The sequence below is a fragment of the Canis lupus genome, chromosome 5, assembly GCF_003254725.2.
Source record: "Canis lupus dingo isolate Sandy chromosome 5, ASM325472v2, whole genome shotgun sequence".
In the NCBI taxonomy this organism is placed as follows: domain Eukaryota; kingdom Metazoa; phylum Chordata; class Mammalia; order Carnivora; family Canidae; genus Canis; species Canis lupus.
In genome coordinates, this window is record NC_064247.1 from 26,356,432 (window position 1) to 26,378,088 (window position 21,657).

The 21,657-nt window shown below is 37.7% G+C and overlaps 1 protein-coding gene across 12 annotated transcripts in view; it reads right to left on the minus strand.

Annotated features, from left to right (window-relative positions):
- The window catches only part of GRIA4 (glutamate ionotropic receptor AMPA type subunit 4), a 372,420-nt gene that overhangs the window by 57,441 nt on the left and 293,322 nt on the right, over positions 1-21,657 (minus strand). For 11 of the 12 annotated variants that reach the window (XM_035717050.2, XM_049110033.1, XM_049110032.1 and 8 more), the window contains 4 exons: positions 16,981-17,139; positions 11,524-11,691; positions 10,197-10,301; positions 4,416-4,526 (listed from right to left, as the gene is read on the minus strand). In XM_035717050.2, coding sequence (XP_035572943.1) covers positions 4,416-4,526; positions 10,197-10,301; positions 11,524-11,691; positions 16,981-17,139 — 543 coding nt within the window. Of the gene's footprint in view, positions 1-1,876; positions 3,110-4,415; positions 4,527-10,196; positions 10,302-11,523; positions 11,692-16,980; positions 17,140-21,657 lie in introns of those variants that run through there. The other variant, XM_035717059.2, reaches the window with a different exon arrangement.

Genomic DNA, 21,657 nt, shown 5'->3' on the forward strand with positions numbered 1-21,657 from the left:
GACAATCTGCCCACAAGTAGGCCTTCTGACCTGCATATTTAGGGAGGATTTAATACAAGGTTTTGAGGGCTACCATGGGTGAAGAAAATATTAAATCTTTTCAGTATAATAGACAATGAGTCCTAGCCAGTCATGAAGGAGGATTTGTAGGGCATCTTTGATAAGCCGCCTTACAGAGTCCAGGTATTCAATTGTAAATCAAAATGGAATGATCAGAGAAGCTCAATATAACCTCTTCTGCCACAAGAGTATAACCTATCATCTTTATTATCAACTACTGTGCTCTGTGATACAGGAATTCCTCAGAAGTTATTTTAAATGCATTACTTCTTAGGAGTTGTGAGTTTATTACTAAAATTTCCATAATGGGTAGTGTTCTACATCTGCTCTGCTATTTCAGGAAAAAAACAATCTCTGTCTAAAGCTGCTACATTAGGGCTTTCTTAAGTAAATGTTTGCGTAAATGAATTAAGATGATTTTCAATCAATAAAGTATTTTCCTACTGAGAAAATCTTTTTGGATTGTTCGTATTTAACAAAACTGTTGAAATAGATTCTTATTGAAAAGGCTTTAAGATTTTCTAAACATAAAAAAATACAATCATTACAATTACTATTGAAAACAGTTAAAATGATGAAATCAGTAGTATCGACCAAAGTTATTTGCTGTCTGGATATTTGCTTTTCTCCAAAGAATCTTACTAGTTGTAGGTAATTTATCCCATGGGCAAAATTCTGAAAAGTGGAAATTATTATTCAACTCAGAGAAAAAAAAAGAGCAAATTGGATGGCTGCACAATTTTAGAATTTATTCAAAATAAGGTATTTCAAAACTAGTTGAGTGTTGAACCCTTTAGAGGCAGTGTATGTATGGGGGAAATTAATATTTAGTGCATGGAAGAAAATAAATCTGTATTTTTGTATGTAGATATGGATGTATTGCATATGCACATGTATATATGTGGAATGCAGCTGTAAAATTCTGCATAGAGAAGATAAAACATCAAACATCTAATAAAAGGAGAAAAAAGTAACCCCTGGAAAAGATCTAGCGTGATAAGTGAAATTGCTTTTAGGTTTGTAACATATTTCTGATGCTGCAGTAAATAAATGTGGATATATGGAGAATTTCCTAAAGGATTGTTAGGTTTACAAGATGGCAAGAAATACTTCTTAGCTGAGCAATGCATCATAAGCATCATTTAGCTTCAGGTGTGAACATTTGGGGGAAAAATGGGCTTGGCTGAAATACTGCTTTAGTTCTCCTCTTCCAGAGTTCAGCAGCCAGAGGAGTGAAGTTACATGCCTCCCTCCTGCACACTGTCTCTTCCTCAACTGCTGCATATATGCAAACCTCAGGGTACAGAATGGGCTTCCTTAGCTTACTGACAAAAATTATGACTTAGAATATAGAAAGTTAGTATGACTCACAGTCTCATATACAATTACGGATTTTATCCAATTCGTAGTCGCTAAGTCTTAAAGACAAAATGGTAAGCATCTGAACTCAAAACTTTAGACCTTTCAACCCTGTAGTCGTGACCCTTATGGGATGGTACTGCCAATTTTACTTTTTTTTGAGATTTAGCTACATTATATTCAGTGGACTATATTCAGGTCAAATAAATTAGTCATTCAAATGAAGATCATGTTATAGATATGCAACACTGTTATAAGAAAAAATATTTCAATGGTACAAAAAAGCTGAAGCCGTATTTAAGAATGATATCTAGTATAATAGTCTATTGTTTGTTGTCTGCTTTCTTTTACTAGAATATAAACTTATTTGAATGCAGGATTTTTGTCTGTTTTTTTTTTCTCTAGCATTTCCCTGGGCTCATAGCAGACGCTTAATAAATATTTGTGGATGAATAAATGAATTTCTCAATCAATTTTATTTAACAACAGCATTTATCATTACAATGTATCAACATATAAATAACAACATACACCAAAGAAAGACAAATGGGAATAACAGCCATGCCATATCAATTTTGATCAAAGTGAATGATTTCCAGCGCCGCAACACCCCCAGCCTTCTGTGTCTAGATATCTGTCTTGCACATATTAACAATGTCTAACCAGCTCCATCTGTGTTGGGAGCTTTTGGTTGAATTTGGGAGATTATTACATGCAGGTGCCAATATCTCATTTGTCTACAAGGAATCATATTTCTTTCAACATGAATGAGATAGTAGAGATGTTGGTGGTTCCAGGTGACCATTTTCAACAAAAGCAAATACAAAAACACTTTTAGGGAAAGGATTCTACTATTTTTTTTTAATTACTGAATGATTATGCAGTTGCAAAGCCCAAAGAGGTATTATTATATGAAGATTACACTTTTATACAAAAGACAAATATTCATATTGCACTCTTTTGATAGCAAAAATATTGAAGATATCACTGTCAAACAACAGTTAGCTTTACATAATATTCTTTATGTATATAGGAAACAACTGAATTTCTCAATTGTTTTAACTTTTTTTTTTTTTTTTGGTAGCATGCTTTCTGAAAACCAGCCATGCTTGCAAATTGATTCAATATTTTGGTTTTAATTATATCTCCCACCCCTTTAATAACAGGGATGGAAAGGAGATTTTCTACATTATAACTATAATGCACATTAAAACACCTTATTTCACATAGAACAGGCAAAAGTTTTAAAAAAAACCTTTAAAGAAAACTACTGTGTATATTCATAAAACAAGCACACAAATTCATAGATATTTGCTTTTAGAAAAACTTCACTTGGAATTAGGAGTGATATAATTATGCTTTTTTTGTACAATGACCTCATTTCAAGATAGGGGAATTGCTATATCAGAATTGCTAAGTGATTCTTTTTCAACATCTATATATTTTCTTGCGAAAGATGAGGATTAATTCTTCTTTTGTTCTAGTATCTCAGAAAAGTCACAGAACTTTAAAAAAAAAATTTTTTTCTGGTAGTCCAGAGTTGGTCATCCAAGAAGAATCCCACATGAAAAATTAGCTTAAATTTACTACACAGGAGAACAAGACTTGAGCCTTAGTTAGGAATGGTCGAACAGCGTCGAACTCATTTCTTTCTTGATCAATTTCTTAAAATAGGATTCTTCATCAGAGGCTGAAAAGAGGAGGACTGTACTGAAGTATGACTTTCCATTACTGTGTCTTTTTAGGAAAAGAAATATATATATACATATATATATACTGCTTTTCAAGTCCCATGCAACTACTACATAATTAAGTTAGAAGGTGTATATTTTGCACTCTTACACAACAACTGGTGTTGGCCGGTTTGCATTCTAAAGTCATAAACTTCTCATCAAGCCTTGGCAGAGTAACATGAAATTGCTAGCTGGTGATGTGACACAGAGAACACTCATTGCAATATATGACAACTTCTTTCTGGCATTTTCATGCTTTGACCTTGGTGCCAAAATTTTTGGAAATAACTTGACGTTACTAAAAACCAAAATTACATAAGCTAAAAACTAAATAATATAAAGCACTTCCACTTTATATGGAGTAAGGGCTGCGTAAGTAATTGAAAATGTGTTCTGCCTAACGAGACAGTGAGCTGAGGATCTAGGTCACCGACTGTTGATCTCATTTGACCAGCATGGACTCTAAGGAGCATGCTTAACTTTAGAAGAGAAAAATATGTAAGATATTCTCTTACTGAAAAGGAAATTTCTTTAGGACCTCTTGAAAAAACTTTCTTAAAATTTAGAGTAGTCTTCATTTAATGATGTGTCAGAATGAAGCCATCATACTTTCCTTAATTCTCAGGGGAAGTCCAATAAATTGCATTGTGTATTTGTCATTGGTCAATGAGAAAAACAATCAGTGCAGAGCACCCTTTTCACATTAAAAATAAATATAAAACAAAATTTATTTCTAAAACATTTAGTTGTATAAGACATGCTCACTATAATCTTTACATTTATATCTCCACTATTATAAACAGACAATGCAAATCATTATCCAATGATTAAACTACTTGAAAATGATCAATTTTAACACTATTAACTATTATTACACTGATGTCTTAAAAAACATAATAACAACAATAGATGGTGTTTACTACCAGATGTTTTTATGTGACTGGTTGCTGACTTTTCATGTTCATTCTTTTGTCCTTTGGAATAATAGCATTTCATACATTTCTAACTAAAGTGTGACAGTTTCCGTTTTTAACATCTGAGCATCTTTCCAAGAACAACAGTGCAACAAAAGATAATACAAATAAAAGTACTGAATGTATTCAAAGCTCAGGACAAACCTATTCAAAGCCTCAACAGACTTGTGGACGAGAACACCCATGCCACCACTGCTATGATGCAGTTCTCACCCCATTCACCATAGCTGGAGAATTAAAACTGCCTGTGGACAAGACGGAACAGCATAAAGCATAGACCAAAACTCACCATAATTGTGGTTACAACCACTGTTCTGTTCTCAATAGCTGCTGTGTCATTGCCAAGAGTGGGTACATCTTGAATCAAGACCAATTTATCCATATCATTCCAGTAACCAACCTGCCAAACAGAGAAATTTCTTGAAAATATATTTTAGAACAGTTTTTCTCTGGTTCTTTTTGGAACCATGTAGGGTATTAATGAGCAAGCAAACAAATTTAAAAAGGAGACAAAAAGGAGGTTTTGGAATTTTTCTTAATTATGATGAGCCAGTTTTTCTGATGTTAATGATACTGCCTGGTTGTACATTTGGCAACTTTACAATTTACAATCATGAAGCAGCCAAGACACTGGGGAAGGGGATGTTTAAGAAAGAATATGGATATAGATGGAATACCATTTTATTTTATTTTATTTTTTTTTAAATTTTTTTAAAGTTTCAGTTTATTTTATTTATGATAGTCACACACACACACACAGAGAGATAGAGGCAGAGACATAGGCAGAGGGAGAAGCAGGCTCCATGCACCGGGAGCCCGACGTGGGATTCGATCCCGAGTCTCCAGGATCGTGCCCTGGGCCAAAGGTAGGGGCCAAACCGCTGCGCCACCCAGGGATCCCTGGAATACCATTTTATGTTGATCCTCTCTTCTAGTGGGATTGACTGGCACCCTCTAAAATTAATTTACATGATTTTATCAATAATGTTTCAGGCTTTACCATAAAAGGAATATGTACAGGATATTTTTAAGCAAAAAAGACTTGCAAATTTTTAAGGCAATACAGAAATAGTTTAAGGTTTTTCATAACCTAGCCATTTGGTAAAAATCTGACCATTTCTAAAATGTTAACTACATCAGACAGTAATGAAAAACATTTTCACTTTCAAAGATTACACTTAAATTTGTATTTGTTTCATTTTTAAATCCATATATTATTATTTTTTCACTTAGAGGTGAAACAAAGTCCACTCTGTAAAATATATTAAGTACTTAGTTAAGTACTTTATAAAGTAGTAACTTCTGACAGTGTCCTAAAGGAAATTTAGGGTTCTTTGTATCATGCAGACCACTAAGTACTGGGAACAGCAGCCACTTGACTGCTCGCTCTGGGGCATGTACCTGGTGATTCTTCTTTACATGCATCTAAAAGTTTATACACACAGCAAACTTAGAGGTAGATGTTTTGTGACAGCCACTTTGGAGATGAGGACCCATCACAGCACAAAGTTATATAATCCAGAGGGGCCAGAATTCAAAACTCAGTTCCGTAGACACTGAGTCCATGCACTTCGTTGTTATATGCCACAACCTCCCTGAGTGGGTGTCCACTTAATACAAGTCAAACTTCCTTCTCAAATTTCTGTATGCAATGGCTAAAACTCCTGTCTCCAATAAAATGCATACAATTGCTTACTGGCCTGTATTTACTATTCGTTCTAATATGTTTGGAAGTCTCTCCTGCTTCCCCCACATTTCTTAACCGTTGTGTTAGTATTTGTGAGCGTATTAGAACAAAGTAAGCATGAACATGTCAGAAAGAGGCACTAGATTATTCACGAATGTTGCATATATAATCACAGAAGAGATGGAGGAAATGAATTTTCATTAATATGGTTCTTAGTTTGATGTGAAATTATAAACATCAATTCATGAATAGCTTAGCTTTCAAGTGTCCATATGAATCTTTTTGTAGCTAACGTTTATCTAATAACTCCGTGAAAAAATTAATTTAAAAACAAGTATGAAAAAAAATAAAAATAAAAACAAGTATGCTTTTGCAACCTACATACATCCTTATACAGCTTCTGTTCCTACATGTACTTACAAAATAAAAAACACAACATGTCGGTTGTCTCCAGTTAATTCTCCTTTCCTCATGACAGTTACAAGACATGAAAACAGGCTTTATAGCTTAGCCCTTCGTTATGAGGCAGCCCACCTCCACATCTCAGCAGCCCATCCTTGGGGAAAGGCATTTTTTCTTTATTAAGGAGTTTCCACAATAGGAAAACCACATATTTGGGACACATCCTGAAGATCCTCGGATGTTGGCAAGACCTTGACATTTTGCATTTAAAGCAGCCTGCTGCTTCATGACTATTTACCCTGAAAAGATAAGTGATTTACGAGTGCTGACAAGTTAAACTAATAAGCAAAATTTTACCTAACTCTGTTTGCCTTATGTTTACTTGCAATTCTATGAAAGAAGCAAGCTATAGTTTGGGGTATGGGACCATTCATGCTAGATCTTCACTGGACCAGAGACACATTGGGAAGTGAGTCAATTAGAGTGGCCAGTGATATAGGGATCACTTCCCAAAGGAAGCAATCGTAACGCGTGGATCTAGAAACTCATGTGAGACAGAGTTTCTCTCTAGTTCTTCACATTTTACAATGTACTAAGAACTTTTCCCACACCTGACCTCATCAAATCAGACAGGAAGTAGGAATTTTTCCTAGAGAAAAGAAATTGGGTAAAGGATAATTTTGTAATGCTAGAGCAAAAATATGGAAGCATTTAAGCCACTAAACTGGCAGGGATGTCAGAAAAATATTTGTCTTCTTTGGATTCCTCAAGGTAAACTGTGTGTAAATATCACCAGCCTAGGAGAGGACGTCTCTGTATTTATAGGGGACTTTGCTACAACGTCGGGACTGGGTTTAGGAGTAGCCCCTGTTCTACTCAAAGCTTGTTCCTTGGAGGGCTGATATGACCAGACCTGTCCCCTCAAAACATGGCTTAATTCCCATACCAGCCCTAAAGAGAACTCTTACGGGCTCCAGGTTTGACAATACTTCAGAGCAATCAAGAGAGTAAGCTCTTGAGCAAGTTGAGTCCTGGTGTCTACCTTACCCCCATGTCTTTTGAGCTGATCGTCCGTGGGCAGGTTCCTTGGTTTCTCTGAGCCATACTTTTTTTTTTTTTTCTTTTTTAAAATGAGAAAAAATAGGGGCATCTGGGTGGTTCAGTTCATGATCCCAGGGTCCTGGGATCAAGCCCCTTGTTGGGCTCTCCGCTCAGCTGGAAGCCTACTTCTCATCTACCTGCTTCTGCGCTTGTACATGCTCTCTGTCTCCCTCTCCCTCCCTCCCTCCCTCCTTCCCTCCTTCCCTCTCCCCCCTCGCTGTGTGTGTCAAATCTTTAAAAAAATAAAATGAGAAAAAGACATATCTCACTTTCAGGTGTTGTGAGGATTAAATGTAAAAATGTGCATCAATTTTCCATTTCTGTGTCTGGCATATCACGGGCTCTCAATACATAAAATTTTTACACATAAAAATTCCTGAAACCATGTGCATCCAGGTGTGTGGTTCCAGGGCATTCCCTGGAGGTCACTGGGGTGGGAATACTCCACCCCCGAGGACCTAGGACTTCAGAAAGAGCGTTTTCTTCTCCTTAATGAGTTCCTCCATCAGTGTTCCTGTTACAGAAGTCAGACAAACTGATGGGTAGACTCTGATTTTCAGAGATAGCTCCCTTGCTGGCAAGTGTTCAATTTACAAGAATGATTGCTCACTTCGCAGACATATTGCTGAGTTTCACCAGCAGAGTGTTTCTCGTGGTAGCTCATTTTTTGAGTTTAATATTCCTGACAGAATGCCCAAGTTGATCGCTGCCACAGAAAAACGAAGATGGATGAGTCTACACGATTTTACACTTCGTATTTCTTTTAAGAGTCTTAGATGGGTGTCAGCTGAGAGCGAGGACGTTCATCACTCTCCCTACTTCTTCACTTCCCCTCAAGAAAACCTTGAATCCGGTTACCACCAGGGTTGGTGGGAGGATTCACGGCCATACTCAGCTCACCTGCTATGACCACTAGTTACCCACTGACTCCTGTCTCCTTTTTACCTTATCCTTTGTTTTATAGAGAGGTCATTTTGCTTTTTTTACTTACTGTTTTGTGAAGTATGGAAATGTCTTTTGCATTTCAGAGAGCTTCTGTTTAAATGGCTAATTTTGTGAAGTCTGGTGTGTGGCAGGAAGGTGAGCCCGTCTTGCCTCTGCCTGCCAGGTGGCCGATGTGTTTAGGGGCCTGTGGGGTACTCCACCTGCTCCAGGGCTGGCACAGGGATTGGGCCCCAAATGGGCCTCCTTCTTTCTTGTTGATGGCTGGGTGCCACAGAGTGGGTCAAGTCGGGGTATACATGGAACTCGCTACGTTTCTTCCTGGGAGCACATCTCATTTGCCGGCTGTGGGCAGGGTCCTTGGAGGTGCCCTGCTCCTGGTGGTCACCTGTCTCCTGCACCACCCCCCGTGCCCCGATCTGGGTCAGGTAGGCCATCGTGCCCCTATGTTAGCTAGTGGGCAGCCTGCGGGCTCGCTCCAGGAGATGCTCCTGAGAGGCTGAAAGCCTAGGGTTGGTTTTCACGGTAGCTCCAGGTCTCTCCTTGCATGCACCCAGAAGCACATCCCACAACACAGAGAGCCTCTGACATTTCCCCTTGTGGTTGTAACCGTCTGGCATCCTTGACTCACTTCAAGCTCTCGCTGTGTCCAGCTGCCACTTCTACCTGTCCCAATGCTAACTTCCGAGCTAACTTTAAATCCTACCTCCTCCACACAGCCTTCCTTGATCTGTTTTCCTCCAACTGCAAGCCATCTCCTCCTTTTTTATAATTTCCACATGCCTTCTCTTTAGCTGCCATAAAACTTATTAACATTCTAACTTACATTCTACCCCACCAAAAAGTAAACTACTTTAGAGCAGATTCTACTTGGGTGGGATGATGATGTAGTGGTTTCAAAGACAGACACATCCGAATCCTTGGCTTCTCAGTTATGAGCCTTAGGCAAGTAATTATAACCTGCCAGACTATAATTTTCCCACTGGCAAAAGGGAGCTCATGGTACTCGCTTACAGGTGTGTTGTGAGGATTACATTACACCAAGCCGACTGTTTGGGTCACAGCAGACATTCCATAAATTTAGCTGTCATCATTACATTGTAGCAGGAAATCCTATATGAGAAAGTTTTTAAAAATAGTCAACTGTTGGGACAGAATTTTTAGATAAGGCAATTTCTCCTTGAGCATCCTAGCTAATCGTACAGAAAAGGAATGTTAAACACTACATACATTAGGTACAAAATGTCTATAGTCAATTACTGGAATGGGTTTGCAAGTTCCCATTACATCAAGTACTTTTGGAAGACCATGGAGACGCCTAGTCATGTGCTAGGATCAGCAGATTTAATTTCCAAATCCAGGAATCTGGCCCTGGCAGCTTCCCATCCAACCTCCCCAGCCCTTCAATTAGAGTTTCTCAGGTATTTCTGTCCTCCCACTAGCCAAGTGATGATCTTAATAATCTCATCTTCTATCTGTTCTTCTTTTGGCTCAGTGGAATGTGTTTATTTATTTCAAGAATATTTAGTCTGTTCTAAATATGCCCATGCCTTAGAAGTAGTTCCCTTTGTTCTGATGTTTTCCTAAATTTTGCATGGAGGTCAGTATGTTTCTTACCTGCAAGGTGTGCTTTCCTGCAGAGTAAATTTTGTTTTTTGGGATTCTTTTTGCTAAGTCTTCTTTTTTTTTTTTTTTTAAATATTGCTTCCACTTTGGATAAAGGATGTATACAGTATATAAATTAGTTTGTTTCAGCATTGGCACACCATTACATATCCATTATTTGATTCAAGAATTTATTTCAGCACAGATTATAAAAAAATACAATTTGTAAATATATTTAAAAACAAACAAATGTAGAATATCCAGCTACCTTTTACCTATAAGTCTTTAAGAATGTCAAGGGCAAACTAAAGAAATGGGTTGAGTGTGGCTCACCTTTCTGGGCCCAGTGCTCTTTAGCTCAAACACATCCATTGTGTAATTGACTCTACGTCCATAGTGGTCAAACTGAACGTTCCCTGTCAGTCCTTGAATTCGAACCTATGAGTGAAAAGGAAAATCCATACATATATTCATTGGCCATTTTGCTTATAGAATCTTGACTTCATCTGCTAGGCTTATGACAACACATTGGGTATAGAACTATAAACTATACATAACTCTCTTAAAAACCATAGGGTATTTGAGCTCCTAGGAAATAATCTGAAAGATGTAAATCAAAGGGATATAAGCAATTCTGCTCTATACTTGAAAGACAAACATGATTTGTTATGTGATAAAGAATACTTCCTCAGTACTAAAGTGTTGCCTATAGGAAAAGAAATATGGTTCCTTTACAGTTACTTTTCAGTTTTATCTATGTGTCCACATAATATATTAAACAGTCTTGCTGATCACACTGCATCATATTTATCCTTGAAAATATTAAAATTGAGTCCTAAGAAGTTCAAAATATAAGTATATTAAAGAAATTCAAGTGTACTTTGTTACAAATTTCCTTTTCATTTGTTTTTATTTATGATCTGAACTCACTGCATTTCAGCACATTTACATTGTTAACATTAAAAATATACTCATATTCCATTAATCATTTGAAAAATAGTGTTAGTATAACACAAACAGAGCAAAATTAACAAATTACTCAATTCGAGGTTTCAAGGCAATTTAAAGATCTACTGAGGTAGTCATTAGCACTGTTTAAAAAATGTTTCTGAAAAAAAAAATTCTAGTTCTTGTACTTTCTGGCCCCAAGATAGGCTCTACTTCCTGGAGCCCTTTGCAGTTAACTAGGCCTATGTGACTAAAATAAGTGAGTTGTAAACATATGTGATGAGTGCTACCACCGGGCCACAGCACTTAATTGCCAACTCAAAACCTTCGATAACTCAATTTCTCTTTGTGGCATTTAAGATGGTAGCTGCTCTGTCAGCCTGGGTCCCTGAGTGATTATAATAAAGCAGAATACTTCTCCTAATCTAATGTATGTTTGAGTGAGAAACACTCTTGTTTGAAGCCATTGGGACTTGGGGTTGTCTACTACTGTGGTGTAACCTAGTTTACCTTGACTAAGCATCTATATAAGATATGAACAGTATTCTACTCAGTATTTTATTTAGAAATGTCTCAAAATGATATTGGCTTAATATTTTAAAATGGAAATTGTAATATATATTTATTCTCAGATAAATTATTCCATTTTCTTGAATGCACCACTTAAACAGGACTGTGAAACAAACTGCACTTAAATAACATTGTGAATTACCTGTTTGAGCGTCCTCTCCATGTCAATTCCCTGGCCCCAGGGAGCAGCAGGATTTGCCAGACAATCCCCCGCATTTCCTCTCCTTGAAATATCAATTTTTTGTCTTCTGAGATTTCGAAATGTTTCAGCCATCACAAGGACTCCATCATAAGTCAAAGCAGATGTGTACTAACAAAATGAAAGTAATTATAAGAGTGAGTCATAAAATCTTATCAATCCAGAAACAGTCTGGGGGCTCTTTCGGTTTATGACATTAAGCCCTTCCTGTGTGAAGGATAGTTAAATTACTGATAATTAATTGATTCCAGCTTCAGAAATTTCTATTATCACTTTATACAAAGACTGTATACCAAAATTTACCACTCTTATTATTATTATTTTTTTAAGTAGGCTCCATGGGCAGCTTGGAGCCCTATGTGGGGCTTAAACTCAAGACCCTGAGACCTGATCAAGATGTGAGCTGAGACCAAGGGTGGGACACTCAAGCGACTGAGCCATCCAGGGGCTCCTTTACCACTCTGAGTTTCAAAGGAGAAAACATACTCTGAATAATAGAAATTCTAATGCACAGTTTCCATCAGCTGAGAAAAGCAAGCCCTCTTTTTGTTGTGTCTGAGTAGAAAGAGATAAAGTATAAGCAGCTAAGTGCATGACAGCCACCATCTGCCTTGTGGTCACGTGCTGCAGTTGAGTCCCAGAAGGGCAGGGATTCCTCTTCTGAAATGCCTAGCAGGGCTTCTTGAGATTTAATATGTGTTTCCTGACTTGAAGTGTCTATGTTGGTTTGGTTTCTTAGAAGAATGTGAGAATGTTTACTGCTCCTTAGACAGAAGATGTCAGAAATAGCACCTGATTTAACAGATGTGTGTGCACTGGTCACTGTGCTCTGAAGGAATGAGCATTGTTATGCCAACACCTGTTATGAGTGTTCTCAGGAGCAGTAAGTCATCCCCCTCCATTTCTACTGTAACTTAGGGCCAAAGTGAGGAAGTGAGTACACTCCACGTGCTTTCTGATGACTGCCCCTCTCTTCTCTGTGAGAAAAGACAAAGCCCTTAGGAAAAAATTACTAAGGCTATGAAAGGCAGTGAGAGGAAAAATAGAAGAAAATGTAACTTGTTTAAGCTGAAAATAAAAAGAACAGATAGTATGTATACAGTGTGAATAGGGCATGGTTTTCCTGAAGCATGGCAGAGCACAAACCGCTAATCATGAACAAAAAACCCGCATGGTCTGTTTCAGGAATTCCTCATGGTTAGTTCTCTGGGAGGAACACATTCTAAGCCTGAACTAGAAGTAGTTCTGTGCTGTGGAATATGGAAGATGATCTCTTTGCCTGGCTGCTTACAAAAGAAAAAAGATCATTTGAAACTCAAATTGCAGGAAGCAAACTTGGGCAATAGGACTAGTAAGCATACTAACTGGCATTCCTGGGAAGAGAGGCTGAAATGTGGATGAGATAAAGAACATAAATCCTAAGAAAGAAACTTTTGATGGTAGAGAACCTAATTAAAAAGCTTCACCAGAAAGATGTATATGAGACATGTAAATTAACAGCCTTGCAATATATTCTTCAAAGATACAACAAAATAGACTTAAGTGTAGGCTTACATCCTCACAATTGGGATGGGGAGGCTGACAGAAATGAAGAGGCTTACTCCAGGTATGAAACCAAATAGAAAGATACTTCCTCCCCTTTATGGACCAAGCACATCTTTGAGGAGAGAAAGCTATCAAACCACTTTTTGGTTTCATTTTGTAAAGTAAGGAAATAAAAACAAGAAATAAAGTAGAAAAAAAAAAGAAATAAAGTAGAACTTGCTGAAGACATAAAGGGCATGAGAAAAATGTACTGCTAGTATTTTAGGATCAAGAAAGGAAAATAAAAAGAAAAACACTGTTGCTTTTTTAATAGGGAGAAAAAAAGCTGAGAAGAGATCGCACCAAATAGCAAATGCACTTGCTGTGTTTTAAAAAGTCCATCCATTTGTATGAAACAAGTGAACTAGAAAAAAAGCAAAGATATCATACAGAGTGGAGCAGAGCAAAGCAGACAGTCGGGTAGAACAGCAAAGGTCTTTGACAAGTCATAGAGCTGAGACATGGAAAGAAGCAATAGTTTTCAAAGGATTTAATTCTCTTCCACATGTCTTACTGTGTTAAAGTCCAAGAAATCATATTTATGGGCACACGCTTTTAGATGGCATCTAGAAAATTCTTATTGAATAAATACTTCATTTTAGGGCAGGGTAAAACTAAGGTCTTGGCCAAGAGTTATTTCCTGCTTTAAGCAGTGATTGGGGTGGTGAAGTAAGTTCTGTTTACCAACGTCTCTAGATAACAAGACAGAGTTTGGCAGAGTCATGGCATAGCACTGAGAGTCTGGGCTTTGAGAAGAAAGAACTCCATGAATTCTAACTCTACTACTCATGTTTTTTTCGGGATATGTACATTTTCCAGCTTTGGAACACAAAACAGAGCAAAACCAAACCAAAAGAGATAATAGTGACTATTTTCTGTGCTGGTTGCAAGGATGAAATATCATTATCTGAGAGCTCTTTGAAACATGTGCTGGACACTGGCTTGGAATGGCAAGGACAAAAAGCTGTGTCACAGATGGTTACTGCTCCAAAGGAGGTTAGAGAAGTGGAACATAAAGTCCACAAAAAAATTATGTGAAGTCCTTGGTGAGAATGACACAGTCAAATATTATGGAGATTACACAGCAGAACAGGCTCATATTTATTGGAAAACAAAGAAAGGGCTTTGTAGAGAAAGTAGAATGTGAGATAAACGCTTAGCAGGTGGTTGGATTTGATGGAAATGACGTGGAGGACAGTGGAGGTCAAAGCAGGAGCACAGGGACTGGTAAAGAGGGAGGCATTTAGGGCAGGTCCTTTTGGCTGGACAGAAAGGGAGTGCAAGCACATCTAATGGACTTGCTAGGCCTGTATTGTAGAACACCTTTATTCTCGAAGATTTCATTTTCTTTAGGGCAGGGGGTGACAGATCAGAAATCACATTTTACATCTTTGACACAACACCAAAAAGATCAAGTACAATTCAATTATGTACATTTGATCCTCTTTATTCATGGATCCTGTATTCATAAATTTGTCTACTTGCTAAAATTTGTTTGTGACCCCCAAATCAACACTCACAGTGGGTCATTTGCAAACGTGTGTAGAGTGGTGAAACATTTGATTTACACAACACACACACACACACACACACACACACACACACCCAGCTGTAATCAAGCAAGGCGACACTGCCTTCTTGTTTTAGGTCTCCTACTGTAAACAAGAGGCCTTTTGTGGTCTATTTACTGCCAGATATCTCCAAAGTGATTTGCTTTTTTCTGATGGTTTCACTTTTTAAAATGACCCAAAAGTGTAGTTATGCTGTCTTGTGAACCTCAATGTGAGAAAGCTGTGATGTATCTTCTGGAGAAAACACATGTGTTGGATAAGCCCTGTTGAGGCATGAGTTACAGGGCTGCTGGGTATGAATTCCGCAATGCATTAAATAAGGTGTCTTTAAACAGACTTAAAACAATGTTACATGTTATGTCTTGATCACTTGACAAAAATATTATGACCAGAGGCTTGCAGGAACCTAACCTTGTATTTCCCCTAGGAGCAAGGGTTCAGCATTCACTCAGTCAGTGTTCACAGCAACTTTATAGAGCATAGCCAAAATAAATAATAAGAATAGGCTGTGTATATTTGTGAAGTGGCTAATAAGTGCCTAGCATCATGCTAAGAGCTGTGAAAGATGAGAAAATGATGTATTTACATATAAAACAAAGCACCTCCTGCTGTGGCACAGATAAGTCTAGTTGGAGGTTATCAAACAGGAGACATTGGGATGGCTAAAGGTAAGATAGGCAAGGAATGACCACTCTGGTGAGCCCAGAAGGAAGGACCACAGCCAATACTCTGACCACATGGTGATACTGTCACTGAGATGAAAAGTATTCACATGGAGCTACAAAATACTGTCAAGAAGTTTGAGGCCCGTTGCAGACCCTAAAAGCTCAAAGGGTTACAAGATCTTAGAAAGGTGGTTTGTAGAAGAAAGGCTGACATAAATGATGGTCTGACAACAGATGTGAGGAAGGAAGAGCACAATTGTTCAGCAGGAGGAGCAGAAGGGCAAGGAAGTCTCTGTATACATGACAACAGGATGGCAAACTGGCCAGATTAGAAATGAATTCAAAAGGAAGCTTAATGATCTTCTCTTTGTACACTAACTTTGGGATGATTTATCTCTGAACCTGCTTTATTAAAGGCTAAGAGACTTCTCAAGGTTCTTTTAACCTTGGGGGTGATTTGCATCTTGAAAATATTTTGGCTTTTTAATACACTCTCACATGTATTATCTAAGGATGAAAGGTGGTATAATATACTGGACAGTGCACTTGTCTAAGACTCAGGAAGCGTGTGATTCAATTCTGGGCATCCTGCAAACTCAGAGACAGCCCATTAACAGACCCATTTAATAATCTGAATTTTTAATCTGTAAAATCAGACAGTTGGATTACAGTGCTCGATACATAGTGGATGCTCAGTAAATTCTCTGTTTTGAAATTTCACAAATCTACAGACTAGTGAAGATGGTATGGCTAGCCAAATTGCTGTTACTACAGAGGGGAACTGGGGCTAGTGGGGAAAGTGTTAACACTAGAAAACAAAAGAAATGAGGCTATTTACCTCTCAATCATAGTTTTCTAGGCTTGAATTTCCAAACTACATTTGAAAACTTTTTAATAGAAAATAATGTCACTGAAGAAGCAATAAACATTGAGAATGAGAATACTTTATTATGTAAGAGTTCAAAACCACCAAGTTGGAGTTTGTGAAACATTTTATCATTATTTACATAATATCTAAGTAAGTTGTCTATCTTCCCAGGTGAGGAAAAAATGGGCTATGATGGGAAGTTTCTTTTGTGAGTACCAATAACATACTTCTGCGGTGTCAACCAGAGAAAAATGAAACAACCTGACCTTTTTACTGTTAGTTTGAAAGACAAATTTTGCAGAAGCTTATACATTTTACATTTCTCCCAACTTCTCTCCTCATTATAAATGACTTTGCAAATATAGTTTTTGTCTAATGGTGGTTTTTTGATGTGCTAATTACCGACGTTTGCTTACATTGAAATATTTAGTCAATGAAACACTGTTTTAACATTGTTTCTTCATGGAAATCTCTATGCAAAGTAATAATAATGATAAGAGTAAACTACCTGAGCTAATGGCTAACAGCTCTGCTCTTAACATATAAAAGTTAGAAATTACTAAAGGCTTGAGTAGTGCAGTGATAGTGACAAAATGCTTCTGCCCTACACTATGCTATGCCGACAAAAAATGACTGCAACAACTGCATGATGAAGTTTCTACCCTAAAATTTAAAAACATTAAAAACATATAAGATCGAAACAAACACATACTTTTGGAGGAGTCTCAGATCCTGGATACTCTCTCTGGTCTAGTTTCTTCCAGCGATCCATTAGTTTGGTTACCATAGGTGTGTTAAAATCGACCAACTGGAATCCTGTAACATTGGCTCCACCATGTATAAATCTCTCAAGAGAAATATCCTTGAATCCCTATAGAAATAAATATGACAGTTTGTTAACAGTTCATTGGTCTACATTTCAGCTCTTCAATGGTAACATAAGTTAATAATAAACATGTATATCTATTTAGATTTCTAATAAAACAATGGCTGGAAACAGGAAGGGTTCAATTACGCCAATTTAGCTGTTAAATTCTGCCATCCACAATCTAATACATGAGAAAAGGATAAAAATACTTCCAATTCAATTCAATTTAACAAGTATTTCTTGAATGCCTCTGAATGCCTTTTATGAAGCATGGAGGGGGATACAGGAGATGAAAATGATAACATCAAAAAACCTCCTGTTGAGGGCATAATTGCCCTTTGATATAGATGTGTAGAAATGTGTCTTATGTGAAGGGAATATCAAGGTTTTATGATACTTTGAGACTGTGATGGGTAGCACTTTTTAAAGGGGGTTCAGTTTAATTACAAAGTGATCTAAAAGCAGACAGAGCCAATCATTTGAGCCAGGGCGAGTAAAAGACTTGATTATATGAGTCACTACAACCCTCCAAGTCCTGGGACATACTAATGGGAGAGAAGAGAGCAAGACAGGCCATTCATAGACTTCTTTGTGGTGGGAAACAAGATGGTGTTTACCAGGTAGGCTGAGGGAGCTCTGAGGGAACTGTCCTCTCTCAGTGCACAGGTAGTTACCTGAGTTTCAAAAATTTTGGAAAGTCATTTCCTTCCTCTCACCTTCCCTCCCTACCTCCCTTTTCTTCCTCAATCTCTATCATTTAATTTTTTTTATACCCAGCCCATTTTTTTTCTGCTAAGTATTTAAGGTACCTTACAAAAATAAACAATACAAAGTGTAAAACAATTAGGCAATTTCAAGAAGAGGGAAGAAAACCTATTAGGAATGCAAATTAATAAAACCAAAGATATTGGCTCAGAGGAAAGTAACCTTCCCCTCAACACAAACACATGTACACAAGTGGTTATGAGTTTCTAGCATCTGTATTTGCTTTCTTCCTGGTTTTCTCTTAGTATTTAATAAAGTTTTTTAAATTTTATTTTAAAAATATTTTATTTATTTATTTATTCATGAAAGACACAGAGAGAGGCAGAGGCATAGGTAGAGAGAGAAGTAGACTCCCCACTGAGCAGGGAGCCCAATGTGGGGCTCGATCTCAGGACCCTTGGGATCATGATTTGAGCCAAAGGCAGATGCTTAATCAACTGAGCCACCGAGATGCCCCAATTTCTTTTTTTTTTTAATGTGAATTTGATTGAACTGTGTTGAGTGAACTAAGGGAAAGTTCTGTTTATCTGTCTATTTATTTTTTGGCAAAAGTAAAATATGCAGCAGTGACCATGCAGTTGCAACAAGAATCAGTGCATCAATCAGAGAGAACAGACACATTCTTTCTGAATGTGTCTCAGCCTTGATTTTGAAAACCTCCGTGTTTTTTGTTTATAACAAAGCAGGTTATATATGCACACTGCTGTTTGACTAAGAAAAAACAGATGAATCTACTGACAGCTAAGCAAAGTTACTATCCAAAGCCCCAGGACTGTGTATTTATAGCTAATATTGATGCTGGGCTTATTACAGGTTGGGCACTGTGCTGAGCACTTTATACAGATTATGTAGTTTGGTTTTCATAAGATTGAGAGATACATCTTGTTATTAGACTTATCTTACAAATAAGGAAACCAACGCTCAGTAGATTAAAGAAACACTATTGAAGATCACCCAGCAAACACATGATGACTTTGCATGGGCCTTTATCACCCTGCACTCCTGTGGATTCTTACACAGGTGTGTGTGTGTTTAATTTTGGGATTTATCAACAATGTTCCAAGGAGAGGGAGGGTAGTGGTGTCGAAAACAGTCCAGGCTCTGAATCCACCTCTGTAACTTTCTGGCTATAGGTGTCTGACATGCAAAACAGGAATGACAACGCTAACATCGCTAGCAGATCTGGTTTGAATTCAGTCGGTGATAGCTGTTATTAATTAAACCCCTCAACAAATATTTATCTCCTGCCTATTATGTGCTAACTAATTTGACAGCTCATCAGTAACATTCTCATTTCACTGGGAAAAAGACTAGACACCAGAAAGCAAATCTATGTTTTTGAAATGGGAAAAACACTGTCCATCAATCTCTAGCTGGTAAAATGTCAGCTGAACATTTGTTTGCTTCTACGAAAAGATAGGGCAGAGCCACGGGCACACACACACACACACAGACACACACCACCACCACCACCAACAACAACAACAAAACAGTTTTCCAAAAGCCACAGTGATTCAAGTATTGCATTAGTTGCTAATTGATGACATTATTAGTTTCTTTCAGTGGTGGCTGAAAGACCTGTCACGTTTTCTTTCGCAGCATCAACTACAGCTGCAAGACACACAGCCAAAGCTGAGCCTCAGAGAAGCCATCTGATGTAAAGTCTCACTGATGAATAACAGTCTACATTTCTCTAAATCCATCCTGCTATGCTGAGCATGAAGGACAAAATATTACCGCCTCTGCTTCTTTCAGTTCTGACCTGAATGAGGGCTGGGTGGCTCCGTTAATATTAACGATGTCTGTCTGAGTCCAGGTGATATTTTTTCTTTCATAGTCTTTAAAATAGTTTTATAGAGAAGACTAATAGGATCTAGACTGTGAAGTAATTTTCTTGGGAACCTTGGTACCTATGGAGACTTCAGTGTTTACCTAGAAAGTATAGTGGAACCGAAGGTTCTAAGAGACACTAGACAGGACAGCGTTTCGTCATAAGATTGTAACTCTACAGTATTTGTGTGTGTGTGTGTGTGTGTGTGTGTGTGTGAAATCTGGGGTTAGTAACTAAGTAAACAGTATATATTCTCTCTCTCTAATATACTGACATCCTAAGGAAATATTAACTTCCAACTTGGTTTTCCTTTTAATTTTCATGGACAGCTGATACATCCTCTGAGGGTAAAAAAGCAAAAGGAAATTTTAAAATGGCAGGTCTTCAGATATCTTGCTGAATCTGTAGGTTCATCACATCACAGGTGCTTAATAAATGCTCGTCCTGTAGGATTTGTCGAATTCTGATTACATTTCTGCAGTTTTGTATAAATCATATTGAGGAGGCTCGGTGCAGTTAACAGAAGGGCTGCCAAGTAGAATGGGAGAGATTTCCTTTTAACATCTTTTAAAAACAAGGTAGTTAAGAAATTGAAAGTATCCCTTTTTGGTGATCAAGTATGTAGATGGTGGAATCAGACATGCTCAATGCAGAAAAGTTAAAAAATACAGTGTGCACTAAGAAAAAGATAAAACATTGTCTTCACATTCATGGAATCGGGAGTGGGGTTGTTGTCCATGAGTAAAAACGTGCTAGTTTGCAAACAGGGAACTAAGTTCTAGGCTATATTCTGACATCAACCAGGCACCTACACCTGGAAAAGTCACTTTACTCTCTGCATCTGAACTTCCTTACCTTCTAAATGAGGCATGGATGGTGTGCATGTCTGTGTGTGAGGTGAGCTAAGGGACAGGTAAGCAATAGCTTTGGTTAATCTTTAATGATATACCCTGATCATTCCATAATTTTATACTACTCCATGAAAGAGCCAGGTGTTTTCCTAGATGTAAATGGAATGCATTTTTTTAAAAATCAAAAATCTAAATGAGAGCAAGATTTTAAGAATTCGTGGTGCAGGTGCGACGATGCCAACAGTTTCTTATTGCTCTTGGTGGACATATTTAAATACTCTGCTGGAGGAGGGCTGAAGGAAGCTCTGAATACAAATACAGAGAATGTCTGTAAGACCAGATCCCCCTCAAAGTAGGTAGAGGAAATATTTAAATGAATGCTCACTCTGTCGCTACACCAGGTAGTTACTCATACTGATTTTATTTATTTATTTAATGTATTTGTTCTTTGTAACCAGACAGGACAGCATTTCAATCTTGCTACTGAGATGGAGGATCCATGAGATCTTGAGTAAATCACACTGAACCCCATTTTGCAGTATATAGAATAAACATCTATGTTGAGGGTTAATTAGAACAATTATAGCAACAAAATAAACATTGATGACATAAGCTGCATGCTGGAGGATACAGGAGCCCTTCAACAAAGAAAGAGGGTAGGGGCACTCTATATAAGGTCAAAAAAGACATTGTTTCTTCCTTTAATGAGCTTGCAATGTGCTGGTAATGTCTTAGTTTGCAGCTGGGCCACAGGAGGGTGGATAATACCTGGTACAGAGGACGGATAAAATAATGATTTCATAAATGAAAAAAAATAAAAGCATTTTATATTATTGGTATATGGAGTGATCTGTGAGCCCAGAAGAGGCAAGATCAGATGAAGTACACAGGACAGCTTTCTGGAAGGAGTGACTGCTCATTAGAATTGGGTGGACTAAGGACTGCCTCCCTGGGAGACAAAGCCAAAGCTGCAAAGATAAAAAGAGGTATCAGGTGTCTGGGCATGATTCTGGTTTCAGGAAGGGGCATGTGCCAGGTGGAGCGAGAGCAAGGGGCTGAGGTTAAGAAAGACAG